The sequence below is a fragment of the Hippichthys cyanospilos genome, chromosome 5 (genome assembly GCF_059441005.1).
Source record: "Hippichthys cyanospilos isolate Australia breed blue-spotted pipefish chromosome 5, RoL_Hcya_1.0, whole genome shotgun sequence".
In the NCBI taxonomy this organism is placed as follows: Eukaryota; Metazoa; Chordata; class Actinopteri; order Syngnathiformes; family Syngnathidae; genus Hippichthys; species Hippichthys cyanospilos.
The window spans coordinates 21,824,807-21,838,551 of record NC_142373.1 but is presented as its reverse complement, the minus strand read 5'-3'; the positions used below and the strand labels follow the sequence as shown (position 1 = coordinate 21,838,551).

At 46.8% G+C, this 13,745-nt stretch overlaps 1 protein-coding gene across 1 annotated transcript in view; it reads left to right on the top strand.

The window, feature by feature from the left end:
* Nucleotides 1–13,745, top strand: part of LOC148423996 (cyclic AMP receptor 1) — a 112,032-nt gene that overhangs the window by 62,486 nt on the left and 35,801 nt on the right. The window contains exon 11 of the mRNA XM_088415866.1: nucleotides 11,269–11,351. Coding sequence (XP_088271992.1) covers nucleotides 11,269–11,351 — 83 coding nt within the window. The remainder of the gene's footprint in view (nucleotides 1–11,268; nucleotides 11,352–13,745) is intronic.

Sequence of the window (13,745 nt, the reverse complement as noted above, 5' to 3'; positions counted from 1 at the left end):
CACACACACACGCCGCACACGCAGTGAACGTGAGGATCAGAGCGCGCGCGGGATTAGTTCCTGCAGTCACGCTGAGCGGGTTTCGAAAAACAGCAGGGAGTGATTTGACCTCTTGACTCACCAACTGCGCGAGTGCTTTTGCATGTATATGAATGCGGATGTGCACATAAACGTGCGTTTAAATCTGAGGTTGTCGGGGCCTCGTTTTGACCTGACTGAAATAGCAAGGGGGCGTGGGGGAGCATGGCAAGCAACATGGAAAGGATTCATTTTTAACAACCTTTTACTGTGCCTGTAAAAGCCAGCATTTTCCTGTCAATTTTCCGTGCCGCTATTATGTATAATCGGCACAGACACGGAATGAGCGGACGGAGTAGACGCTGCAATTTTTCAGCTTCTAAGGTAGTGGAAGAGTGGTAACGGAACCGCATTTCACACTGGCTGTAAAAACCGGCATTTTCCCAAATTTGTGTTTCGCAGAAAAGGGGGTGGAGTTGACTGAAAATGTAGTTTTGTTTTTTTTCCCTCGGGGATGTCAAAGTTGTAACAGAAAGCAGGGCTTTTCCCCATTGTTCTGGGTTGCCGATTGGCGCAAACGGCACAAACAAAGTGGGCGGGCGAAGTCAATCCAGAATTTTTTGGGGTCCTTTGAGATATCAGAGTTGGAATGGAAAGCCCTCCCTCTTTGCCAGTATGAGCGAATATTTTTTCGCCTTTTGTCTGTGTTGCCCCCGCGTTTAAACTACACCCACTCACAATGCTGGTGAGAATCAACCTCATGAACCCCTTCCCCTGGATGAAAGAGGCTTTTTTTTCTCTCCATGATCAGGACTGATGTGGAATGTTCAATACCTGGCACTCAACTTCTCCTGTCCGGTGTATAGAAAGCAATGGCTGACGCCAAACAAGTATTTCTTATGGCCCACCTGACGCTGGTGGTATTTCTGTAGCAGTCAAACGTTTAAGCCGGCGATGCTCACAGGCCTGTTCAGGAGGATAAAACTGGGGGAGGGATGTCAATGATTGAGTTAAAGCCACACAAGCACCCGACATACTCTTTGTGAGCTTCCGCTAGCTCACAATCTGCTTAATGGGCGCCTCTGCTTTAAGCCATGGATAACTGAATACAAATGGTGCTGCGACACATGTAGAGAGGCTGTGGAACGAGGCAGACATTGTTCATTCCCTGGCAAAAAAAGAACGGCCAAAATTCTGTCCTACTGAGAACTGGACACTTGAATGAGCAGCATCAAGAAGTGTGGTTCTTTCTGTTTGATTGTATTTAGCTCATTCAGTCACACAAAAGTAAGTTTATGTGACGTAATTAAATATTAAATGAATTGCTGTAGGTAATTGAATACTAAGTAATCAATTATTTCATGTGATTTAGTGCAGTATGGTAGTATAATTGAGTAGTTACTTAAGTATTGGGTTACTTTAAATATTAAAGTAATTGTTTACGTTTGTTCTTAATTGCTTAATTACCTACACCATTCAATTACATTGTGTAATTATGCACTAAAGTCATTGATTACTTAAGTAAATAAAATACACTATTAAGTACTAAGTTAATGTTTGTAAAACTAATTTGTTTGTTGCTGTTTGTATATTCACTGAAGTACTGCAGTAATCAGTTATTTTTATTAACTACTAAAGTAATTTAGGTTACTTAATTACTGAAGTAATTACTTGTAGAATCTAAAGTACTTAATTCTGCAAAGTAATCGATTACTTTAGTAATTCATGTATTTAGTATAAGACAAACGCTTTTTTGAACACATTTTTGAATAAAATTTAAATTAGTACCTGAATTAGGCTCTTAACAAAAACATTAAAATGTGTCTTTGGTGTAAAATGGGTTAATCATGCCATTGCTTTTTGATTTTATAAAATATAGAGTGCAATTTTGAAAATGACTGGTTTCGATTTTTGGGGACAGGCTGGAATGTATTATGGGCATTTCCGTTGATTTTAATGGTGATAGAGCGTGGTCAAGGAGCGAATTATTGCATCGTGTCATGAACGTTTAGGCTGTAAACTCATGTTCATGAGTTGGATTGTTCGTAACCCAAGGTTCCACTTTTTTTTTCCACGACCAAAAAAAAATTGTTCGGAAAACCGAACAAATGATCCTGCATTGAATTGCGTTGGACCTCAGAGGCTCCAGTGTTTGCTAATTATCAGGGCATCTCCTCCCACCTCTCAATGTAATCAGGCCCCATTATTAAATTGTGAACGCGCAGTTGGCGCAACACAAATGCCTCGCTCGCTTGCTCACTCAGCCTCCTGCCCTCATTTCTCTTGAATGGCTGCACCCTCTTGGCCTGCCTGGGGGGTTAAGGTGTGGAGGGCAGGTTAAGGTTATATAAATGCTGCCCCTAAGTGGCAGTTGTAATTACTGCATGCCGTACCGCCATAACCCTGCTTTTTGTTGGGAGGGGAGGGGGGGGGCACTGTGTGTGTCAACAACACACACGCCCGGGCAGAGTGCAAATAAGTTGGCGGTGGTTTTTGTCTCTTAAGCCCCCCCCCCCCCACTTCACAGCACACACAACCTAACCCCCCCCATCCAATGCTTTTCCCCTCCCCCCCTCACTCTCTTGTACGCGCAACCCGGCATGAATAAACCAGCGGGCCAGGTTCATGCACATGAATATTGATGAGAATTTATGCACGCGCTGCGACGCTTTAAAACAACAACAACAGCCTCGCCGATTGCGCTTGCCAAGACGGCAGGCCTCTTGTGTGTGCGCGCGCAGATTCGTGTGTCTGTGTGCGTGTGTGTGTGTATACCAGCAATTGTAAACGACAGAAAGCGATTCCGGGCGCACCTCTGTCTCTGGCGATTTCCGTTCACGTCAACACATCTTCCTCCGTCTTCCTATTTCTCTGAGTCAGCCTGGTTAACCCCCCCCCCTCCCCCTTTTGTGTGTGTGTGTCTGTGTGTGTGTGTGTGTGTGTGTGTGTGTCATGAGAGCGATGACGTACATAACAAGTGTCGGCAGTTATCTGGGCCGTCAGTCACGCGGCCGCGACACATCTGTGTGTGTCTTGGCTGATTTGTTGGAGGTCACGCTCTAATGCGCACACACACACATACACACACACACACACACACACACACAGTTCTGCAACAGAACAGGTCAGCAACGGAGTATCCAGCATTGAGTATTTAAGCCACACACATAATAGCGTAGTCCCGTCGGGTTGAGAAAAAGCTGGCTGAGCAAACAGGCGCCCTTTCTGGCATTTGTTATGCCGGTTATCGTCCCCGAGAGTTTGCCCCGTGATCCGCGCCGACTTTGCCTGGAGCGGCAACGCGATTGTGACCACGTCACCGCGCCGGTACACCCTGCTCTTCGAAGCGTCAAATGCCTTCTTAGAAAGAAAGGCAAACCATTAAGGCCGCTCTTTTGGCCACATGCAAACCGCATTTCAGCTCACTGGAAATTCACCTCAGTTTGGATATTTTGAAAGTTCACTTGTTTTTTTAGGCAACCTGAAATTATTATCATTCAAAATTGATATGCGCTTGCGTAAATAATTGTTTGCGTTTATGCAATATGAAATAAGCCACAAAATTCAGCTGTTTCTATCCAACTCGGGGGGTAGCCGTTTTGCCACTTACCATCGACTGAAAATGACATCACGGTTGCTTGGCACACTGGTAACAACCAATCACGACTCAGCTTGCGAACGTCACATCTCCAAACTCAAACAGGTGAGCCGTAATTGGCCGCTAGCGAGTTTAACGAGCCCTGTTCTTTAATAGCTCATTGTGCTATGTTCAATATTGACTTTGAAAAGTTCCATGGAGGACAGTTTTTTTTTCCAAAAGGAAATCCCTTTTTCACATTATCTGTGAAAATTGTATGTCTATTATTTTTTTAGATTTTAATCATTTTATCATGTTGAGTTCTGACCCTAAGCACCCCAAAAGTGTTTTTCCCTTCTATGATGCATTTCCAAGCATTCCTTGCTTATTCCATGCTCTCAGCACAGGCCCCGCCCAAGCAGATAAACACGACTTGCGAGAGGCCTGATGACGATAGTTAGCCCTCGTAACCCCCATGAAGAATAAATACATACTGACCTTCTCCGCGTCTTTTAGTTTTGTTTTGGTTGAGGAGAGGTTTTGCACGAGCCGGCCAAGTAAACAGGAGGAGGCCATTCCACACGCACACGACGTGCCGTGCGCTGTAGGGCGCCTCAAAAGCGGAACACATCTTAATAAAAACACCTAGACGTAGAAATGATAAAAATACTGCTTTTTGTGAAAAAGTGTCGTGAAAACGGATTTAGTGTGACTTTTATGAGATGCAATAACGTATTCTTGAAACGATATATAACGCTACTCAAGAGGTCCCCAGCCGCAGGTACGTGGCCCGATATCGGTCTGTGGATCAACTGTTACTGGGCCGCGTGGGCTGCATCTGAAACTGCTGTGTTATATGGAGTGTATCTTTTTGTTTCTTTTTTACTGTTCTCAGCAGACATCAGGGAGTAGCACCTCTAATTTCATTGTAGTAATACAGTGACAATAGAGGCGATTCCGATTCTGATTCTAAGATGTTTTTGTCGCAGTTTTTAATGCATTTTTAGAAGTTACCACATTTTCCACACTATAAGGCGCACCTACAAGCCTCAATTTTTTTTAAAAAAAGCTGATGGTGCGCCTTATAATCAGGTGCGCCTTATATATGGATCAATATTGACATTGGGATTTCTAGATGGGGGATGAAGTGATAAAGTAAGCTTTACCTGTTTCTTTTGTGTGTTTACAGTTGAACAAGGTTGGTCATATTGACATTGAGTTTTTATGCTATTGAGAGTTATTATTTGAGTTATTATTGTTATTACTTTGAGTATTACTATATTGTGATTGAAAAAGTTTTAAAATATTTCATTAATTGAGGGTGCGCCTTATAATCCGGTGGCACCTTATAGTCCAGAAAATACGATAATAATATTAATTTATAGGGTTTAGAAGCATTTTGGGGACTTGGAACGGATTAGGCTATTTACATGTAAAAAGCGGCTCTACTTATGAAAGATTCACAATACGAAATTACTTGCGGAAGCAAGTAATTTTGTCAAAGCAAAAAAAAAAAAAAATTGTTTTTTTTCGCAGCCCTGTTAGTGTTAGCTGTGCAAGTCGGCGAGGAGGTGCTCTAAGTTTTGGAAGTCGCTAAAAATGGTCCAAATCAAAAATTGTCGTGACAAATTAAAATTATTCTATGGAAGTGACTAATTACCCAGCCTTAGGTCGTTTTAGATCTTTAGCATCACAAAGAACTCAATGTCAATATCTCAGCGCCTCCATGCATATGAAGAGCTCTTTGGTGAAGAGCGTTCATGTCGGGTCTGAACACGCCCGTTTCAAAATCAGAACCGCTTTGTCTCTGCGGGCCGCTTGCACAGGATGAGTGCTTTTGACAACACACATCTTTTATGGGCATCAGCCCTGCAGCTAGTATATAATCAGCATTAGTGCTCGCTCAGCTGTGTCGTTTTATTGTTTCCGCGCTTGCGCTTGGCCAACTTCCATTTTCTCGCCGTTGTTGTTGTTGTTTTCTGCCAGAGTCCCTTTTGTCCCTGTTGTCGGACATGTTTGACATTGAAACTCGACCTTGGAGGGCGCAGCTGCGAAAACAGTCTGAGAGAAGAAATGAGAGCGTCTCCAAAACTTTTTGCCAGATTGCAAGGAGGTGGAATACATTTTGAACTCAATTACAATGCCGGCAGATTATTAAAATGAATTAATACGGTTAAAAAAGTGTTAAAACAAAAATGTTTGTTGCTATTTGTGTCCTGACGTATATAGGCAGAAATGAGCTGTTATTTTATGGCCATGTTATTCACATTTAATTCCTGATGCTTACACAAAAAGCAAACGACATTGGCATTATTTGAATACAAGTTTCATTTCCACCCTTCCCAACGATAACTTAAATATTCTCACAGAGGAAATAGAATTTTTTAAGCAAGTAAAAGAGACCTTAATATATTGACCTTCTAACTATGGGTCAGCTTGTCCGTGTACAGTTTGTCCAAGCGGTAATGCTGCGAACCCTCAATCTTTCTCACAGTCTTTTCTTATTCGGAGTTGCAGGGGCACAGTGACCTTTAGCAAAAGTATTTGCCGCTTGGAAGCACTTACCTTGGGTCAAGCGTTTCCAGCATTTGTACATCAGATTACAGAATTTGGGAATCGTTTATCTGTTAGAGGATGTACTGGTCATTGTTTGCAGTTTTGCGCTCTCAGTACCAAAGCAGATAAATAATGGCTTGCGAGAGGCACGATGATGTCCGAGGGAAGAGGAAGGCCCCCGTACCGCCCGTGCAGTGTAAGCACACACCCGCATCATCAGAGCAGCGGTGCCAGCACATTCGTGCCGTAAAAAGTTTGCTTAGATCGGGCAATTGTATTTCTGCTACTAACTCCTCAAGTTTCTCGATGTGAAGTACTGTTTTCACCTCCTTTTGAGTTCCTTGACGTTCTAAAATCACAGTTGCACTCATATGTTTACATACCGTAAGGTTACGTTTTTCTTTGTTATTGTCAATCAATGTCATGAAAGGGGCACGGCATCCACATGGTGAGAGGCGCGACTTCAGCCAACTAGAAATGTCACCACAAAAATCATATTTCATGAGAAAGTGAACAACCTATCTGTCATTAGTATGATTTTATCATTTACCATGATACCATGAGACAGGTTCTTTAACTCATTTACTATCAGTCCTGTTAAAATTGCTTATTAACCTAAAATGTTCTTATTAGACCATAAAAAATAGGTCTTTGACGTTTATCGCCATACATGGCAATGAATGAGTTAAGTGAAGATAAATAGAACAAGATTGGAGGGACGGGCAGCAAAAAAAAAAAGTTTTTGGCTTTGCAGTTTATCCTTTCGCTGTATCACATGTCAAGTCCGCTAACTCTCAGATACACAATGGGGAAAGTGAAATCTCAGGTCATGAAGAGTTATACAAAAAAATGTATATACTGTATTTGGTATTAAAACAGTACTTGTCATGGAACCTTGTCTGACTGGACACCACTATATTTTTTTTTTAGATTTTCCATTGTTGTAGAAATGTCTTTTTTCGGCTTTCTGATTTGCTAATCCATTTTAATTCGATATTTCTATAAGCATTCAAGAGTATTTGAATGTGGATGTTTTATTTTAAAATGTTTTTCCAAATACCCGGCCAAGCCCGACGCGGCGTCCCTGACACGGGAGGCCGGCGAAGCAGATGGGCGGCCCGTGTTTCCCGTCTACAGTCTAGCGCGTGTCATTAATGTCGGGACCGCTGCGCCCGCTTTGCATAATTGCTCTTTCGTTCTCCTCTGCTTCTTCAGACGTGCAGGGGTCCGCGCTACGGAGGGACTTTGATTAAAAACACCAGGCTCTTTAGCCCCCCCCAACCAATCCCCTTCCTCCCCCTCCTCCTCCGTTTCGCTCTTCCTGTTCGTAAGCGCACCGGAATTCCTCAAATGCTTGTAACTCGGTCTCACCTAAAATTTTATATCACCCTTCTGGCTGCGCTGTGTCTTTTTAAGAGCCGTTTCTGGAACCCCCCCCCCCCCCCCCCCCCCCCCCAATCCTGTGGACGCTCACTGATACTGACATTCCCGCAATGTCCTCTATCACGTCGGATCCGTCAGCCTCATGGTTTGCCCTTTCAGTCTGACGATGAGGCATTCCTACCGGAGCGTGCATGCAAGCAAGCGCGCGCGCGCGCGCATGCCTGGCGATGATGTCAAATCTTGACGCTAATAGGCCTAAGCTTCGCGTTGGCTCCGAACGGGGGTCTTACAGTCACAGTCGAAAACACGCATACGTCGCTTTGTGGAAACTTGGCTTTAAATGCTTGCCGCCAAGCAGAGATAAAACGCCACTGTAGGGATCTTGTGATTTTCATTCGGATTGTTTGTAAGGCCTGCGTCGGCGCGAGCGGCGCGAGTCCCCCGGGGTCTTTCTGGTGACTAATTAATTTCCAGCATGCAGGGGTAGAGGCCAGAGCTCGTGGGCCCGCCTGCCGCCACTGGCTGCGTGTTTGCGAGGAGGACAAGGAAGAAAAAGGGAGGGAGGGAAGATTTGCTCCGTCTCGACTGCTGCGCCTCAGCCTGCGGGAAAGAGGAGGAGGGTTGGGAGGGGGGCGGGGGGGTGAGGTTTTGACGAGCAGAGCGCAGAAAATCGATCCGGGGGCCTCGCTTCTCAGCCTCTTTCCGGACGCACGAGTCCTCCTCTCCCGGGAATTAGATAACAGCTTGTAAAAGCCCTCCACCGCCAGGCGCTGCGCTCGCCTCCTCGCTTCTGCCGCCGTCGCACCTCCCCCACCCCTGCCCGCCTTTCCCAGCCCGCCTGCTCGCTTGTCCACCAGATATTGAATTCATCCCTTTCCAATTGGCTTTAATTGGACGCGGCGCTTCTCCCCATAACTGTGTGGATATTGCATATTATCAGCATGTTAATATTTTATTAGATTTTAATTGGCCTTTGTTGTTTGCCTCAGCGCACCGCCGCGCCCGTGAACGCACCGCCGCTGACGCCTGTGTGCCTTTGTGTGTTTGTGTTTGGAAAATACCAAACAATGGCTTTCCTTTTCTGACTCCGTTGGTCAGTATCCCCTTTCATAGAGCTTCCGCAAAACTGGCATATCAGGAGCGTGACAGAAGCTCCGACAACCTTTCTCATCTTGTCCCTTTCAAGCAGCGCGCACAAAAGCGGGATATTACCGTGTGCGACATCCTGTAATCAGATAATTAGATGGCGTCCGGGTCAGCTTCAGAAAATACTTCATACTGCTACACGCCGAAAGCTGGAAAATTGCCGGGTTGACTTCAATCCCCCGTTCTTCGTCATTACCGTAGGCACAAAAAAAAAAAAAAACGCGGGTAAATAGACGACTTGCTGCCCAAACGGCGGTAGAAGTAAACCATGAATGAACTTCATGCACCCATTCCAGTTTTCTTTTATTTCTCTTCATATCAGTCTGTCCTGACTCTTTTATACTGCCTCGCTAGCCAGCATTTATGCAGGTCGATTTCAACTTCCCCTTGACAGAACGAGAACACGGGAAATACATTGTTTTTTTTCTCATTCAAGGAAATGAGCTTTGGGTATATTAAACCTCACACCCAAATCCAGACTTTGCTCTGTTCCCTTACAAACAGTCATCATCCCGTCTCTGTGACACTTCTAAAATGACCTTGGGAGGATTCCACATTGGCAGGTCGAGTTCAATCTTTTTTTTGTTGTTGTTTTTTTTCCCAGAAAGCGGCACAGATGATCAGAAAAAAATGAAGGCTCGGTTGTCCAACTTCAATCCCAGTTTTCCACCAATTGTTGTTCACACAGTTGCTGTTACACTTTTGTTATTACCCTGGATATGACCTCCGAAATCAACAGCTCCCCATGCTTTACACTGTCCCCTTTTTATAGCTGCTATCCCATTTTTGAAACTACTATTGAAGGAAGCAAATTCGTGGCCTTGAGGCCATTCAATGTCAGTACCCTTCACACAAACAGGCAAGCCGAAAAAACACCCTAGGGCACAGTTTGACTACCGACTTTGTGGTCATGCAATCAGACTGGCAAGTGCATGTCTTGGACACTCAGGTAAAGAACTCTAGCTGGCGGTGTGTTGGCTTATTGATGGGATGATGCGAGTCATACCGCTTAAACCAAGCTTAAACCTATTTTAAGGATTTGTCAAATGTCTCAGAGAGTCACCTGTTCTCTTAGCAGAAGTTTGACCATATCCTGGGCGAAGTCGTCGGAATTGAGTCAGAGCAGGCCACGTTTCAATTGCAGAAATGGCCTGCTGAAGTTCTAGCTATTATGTGGTAGATTGGCTTTAATGATGAAAATCCATGACAGGCCTTCTTAGCTTTGGTATCTCAGAAGCAGGTTAATTAACATGTAGCTTTGGCAGTTGCTAAGGAAAAACCTTGGGTGTGGGAAGATTTCGGGGAGGCCATAGAGAACATCTTTCGAGTGCCTTTGAGGAAATCCTGGTCCACCGTCTCTTGGCTCGGGATGGGGAAGAGGTGCCTCAAGTTTAAGGTGGTGGGTAGAATACTTAAAAGATCTCAATTCTACCGATAGACGTCCATTGGAGACTCTGATAGGCAGGCCTTTATCTTGGGTTCAGGAAGTTAAAAAGATCATTGGTGGCATTGATGGCAGGCTCCCGAAGGTACACGAAATCTGCCAGGATTTACAAAAGGTTCTGGACGTTATGGGGATGTCTTGGCTTACATACCTTTGAAACATTGCAGATTGATGGACTGACTGGGGTGGTGTATTCCCATTTAAGGGAATCACACTCTGGGGAATAAGATCCTGTCCCAAATGGAGTATCTTCATGACGCAGGAAAGAAATGAGCGGGAGATTGACTTGCAGATTGACGCAGCGTTTGCAACGATGCAGACTTCGTATCGATTAATCTCAGTGAAGGAGTTGAGCAGAAAGCCAAAGCTCTTGATTTACTGCTCGACCTACTCTCAGACCCTCACCTATGGGTTCTGAGTGAATGAACAAGATTACAGACACATGCAGCCGTAATGCGTTTCCCCCCATGATGTGTGAAGCTCGATTTTCCCAATGGCTCCAAGTAGAGCCACTGTTCCTCTGCATTGAGAGGAGACCAATGAGGTGTTTGGGCATCTGGTTAAAAGGCCTCCGACTGGAACACTAGAGACAAAGTGACCCCATAGCGAAGAAGCGGTTTCTCTGCTTGCGCTACTGCCCTTTTGACCCAACCAGGAATAAGCACCTGGATGGAAGGACTTCAATCCCCCATTCCATGTTGATACCATGAACACCCATCCAAATGCACACATCTGCAACATTGTAAAGCACTGCAAACGTGAAGCCTCGGGTATTAAACTTGGAGCCTAACTTCCAATTTCTGCTGAGGCTTTTCATACAGTTGCTATCCCACCTCCTATACTTGAGCCATGTAATTTGCTTGTACATTTGAGTACGCTGATTCCATGTTGGTAACTTTTACACAAAACAGCGTTAAAGAAAAAAGTTTTCAACATAAATCGGCAGAGTGTCTTCACACGCCAATCCTGCCATTCCGTTGTTCCCCTTCACCCCGACCCTGTCCCACACCTCATAGTATCTCTGAAGCAGGTCATTTTACGGGTCGACTTCAGTCCCCCATTTCGTGTCGTTACCTTTTACACAGAACAGCTGGCCTGGATGAAGCGGTTTCAGGGGAGCTAAACGTGATTTTTTCTCCTGCAGGTTTCCCTGGCCGAGGAAATCAAGCCGCTAAAGTGGTATCCGTCTGTTTACCTGCTGGTGTCTATCTTCCCACTTATCAACAGGTAAGGCACGCACACACATACACAAACAAGCGCGCACGTGTAGACCTTCACCCGCAAGTCTTGTTGTATTTGCATATTGGCGTCACTCGTATCTTTTCGCCGCCTCCTCTCTCGCTCTTGCTTATCAGCAGCTCTTAGAAGCCCCGCTCGCCGTGTAGCAGCCAAGCGAGATTGCGTGCGTGCATATTTATGTGTGTGCGCGAGTGCGTGCGCGCAAGTGTGTGTGTGTTGCATTGGAGCATTTTATTGGCTTTTTTAAAGTCGGGGTTTTGTCAGGCGAGGGTTTGCGTGAAGGGGTGGGTCGTCCAGTAAATGATAACCTCGGCCCTGTTATTACCACTCTGCCCACTCCCCTCACGTCCGCCATGTCCTCCGTGAGCACCCCACCCCCACCGCCGCCCACCGTCTTTCTACGTGAAGCCAGCGGCGTGATTGACAGGTCAGGGTTACTAAGTGATTAGCTGCGGCGGCTCTGCTTGTCGCCACGGCGATGTCGGCAGAGACGCAGGTCAATTACAGGGTCAACGTCTCTCAAAGGCTTTCCTCTAACCCCCCCCCCCCCCCCCCCCCCCCCCCCCAACAAAGCCCTGCCCCGTCTTTCCCCTCCCCCTCCTTAACCTCTCTGTCCATTCCTCCGCGCTCCCCCCTCCCGCTGTCATGCCCCGGCTGTCAACTGGCGGAGACGATCCCGCCCCCTCCTTCCCTCCGTAAATGTCACTTTCCTTTCCGCTCTCCCTCGTTTCCAAGCGCCTTTTGTCGCCGCTCCTTCCCCTAATTTGCGATTTTCCGTCTCCTCTTTTCCCTCTCCTCCATCACACAAAGCTGCGCACTCCCCCCCCCCCCCCCCCCCCCCCTCGCTCTCTCTCCGCCTGTCTTGAGCAAACACGCGCCGCTCTCTGCCTTTCTCCTGAGAGCGCACGGGGGATAAAACGGGAATGAATTGCTCTCTCGTTGTCGTCTTCCGCCTCCTCCCGCCGCTCGGCTGCGCCGGCTGTATATATCCCCAGCTCCTATTAATTTGTTAGCCTCCCCCCCCTCCTCCTCCCATTTACTCGCCTCCCCCTGGCTCATATCCTCCCTCCATCCTCCTCCCTGCCTTCAGCTGAGGGGCTAGAGTGTGTAAAGTGTTTGTCACGGTGCCGTGCCGATGCTGCCGCGTGGAAGCAAGCGCACGGGAGGCAGCATCAGTGTGTGCGTGCAAGCGCGCGTCTGTGTGTGTGTGTGTTTTTTTTGTTCCTCCCCGCTGGCGTGCGTAGGCGGCCGCTTGGTTTCGTGTCAAGGCAAATGTGCTGTCGCCGCTTGTTGCCATGTGTGCGCACTTGTTTGTCTGGCTTGACGTGAGTGTGTGCGTGCTCGCCAATGCGCACGGCTTTTTCTATCCCGTGTGTGTGTGCGTGCGTGTGTGTGTGTGTCTGAGTGGGGGATTATTTCTATCTGAGCTCCAAAGCCTCCTAAACAGGGCTTAGAGAGACGGCCCAGGGCAGCCGCTAAAGCTGTCGGCTAGAGCCCCCCCCCCGCCGCCTTTTCTCCCGGCCTGATCCGTACTGTTAATATGCCGGCGCTCCCGCACACAAACGCACTCTTGTTTTGGCCCTCATCTGCTGCCACACACACACACACACACACACACACACACACACACACACACACACACATAAAATGCGCAGACAGTCACACGCCACACAAGCAATTTTAATCTGTTCCAAATGCACACTGGTAAATGTGTTAATTCGACACCAGCTGTTGCGAATTGAAATGGGAAAGCGCTCCTAGTTTTCCTCCTCTCCCATGCGCTCCCTTTATCACTCGCTCTCTCTCGCTCTCTCTCGCTCTCTCGCGCTCTCTCGCGCTCTCTCTCCCTCCGCGTTGATGTGTGTGTGCTGCCCGGGCACGCCGACTCCAGTTTTCACAGTCTGCTTCTCACATCGCCTCCCCTGTGTGCTTTTTAGTGTGGGTGTGTGTTTGTTTACAAGGCTTGTCTAGAGTCCTACTGTGCGCGGCTGTACGCCTGTTTGCATAAATAAGCCCTCTCCTCAGAAACCTCGCCGCCGATTCCGGTGGCGCGTCGTCGCTTGACGAGTGAGTGCTCCTCCCGGACGAGCGGGCGCGTGTTATTCCTCCGCATCTCACAAAAGCCCCTTTTCCACCAAGCTTCACACTTTGGTTTAGTTTGACAGGGTACACTTTTTAGATTCGGTTTCCATTGTCAAACATTGTCAAATGTAGAAAAATAACGAGTCCCTTTCACACGCCATCGAAGCGGGCTTTATCCTGGCTCACTGTTTTTTGCGGCGGTTTGGGTTTAAAGACGACCTGCAAATTTGCCCACTTCTTGTGTGGTAACACATGCGTAACTTTGGCGGAACACCGCCAGTCACAAAGTGCGAAGTTTAG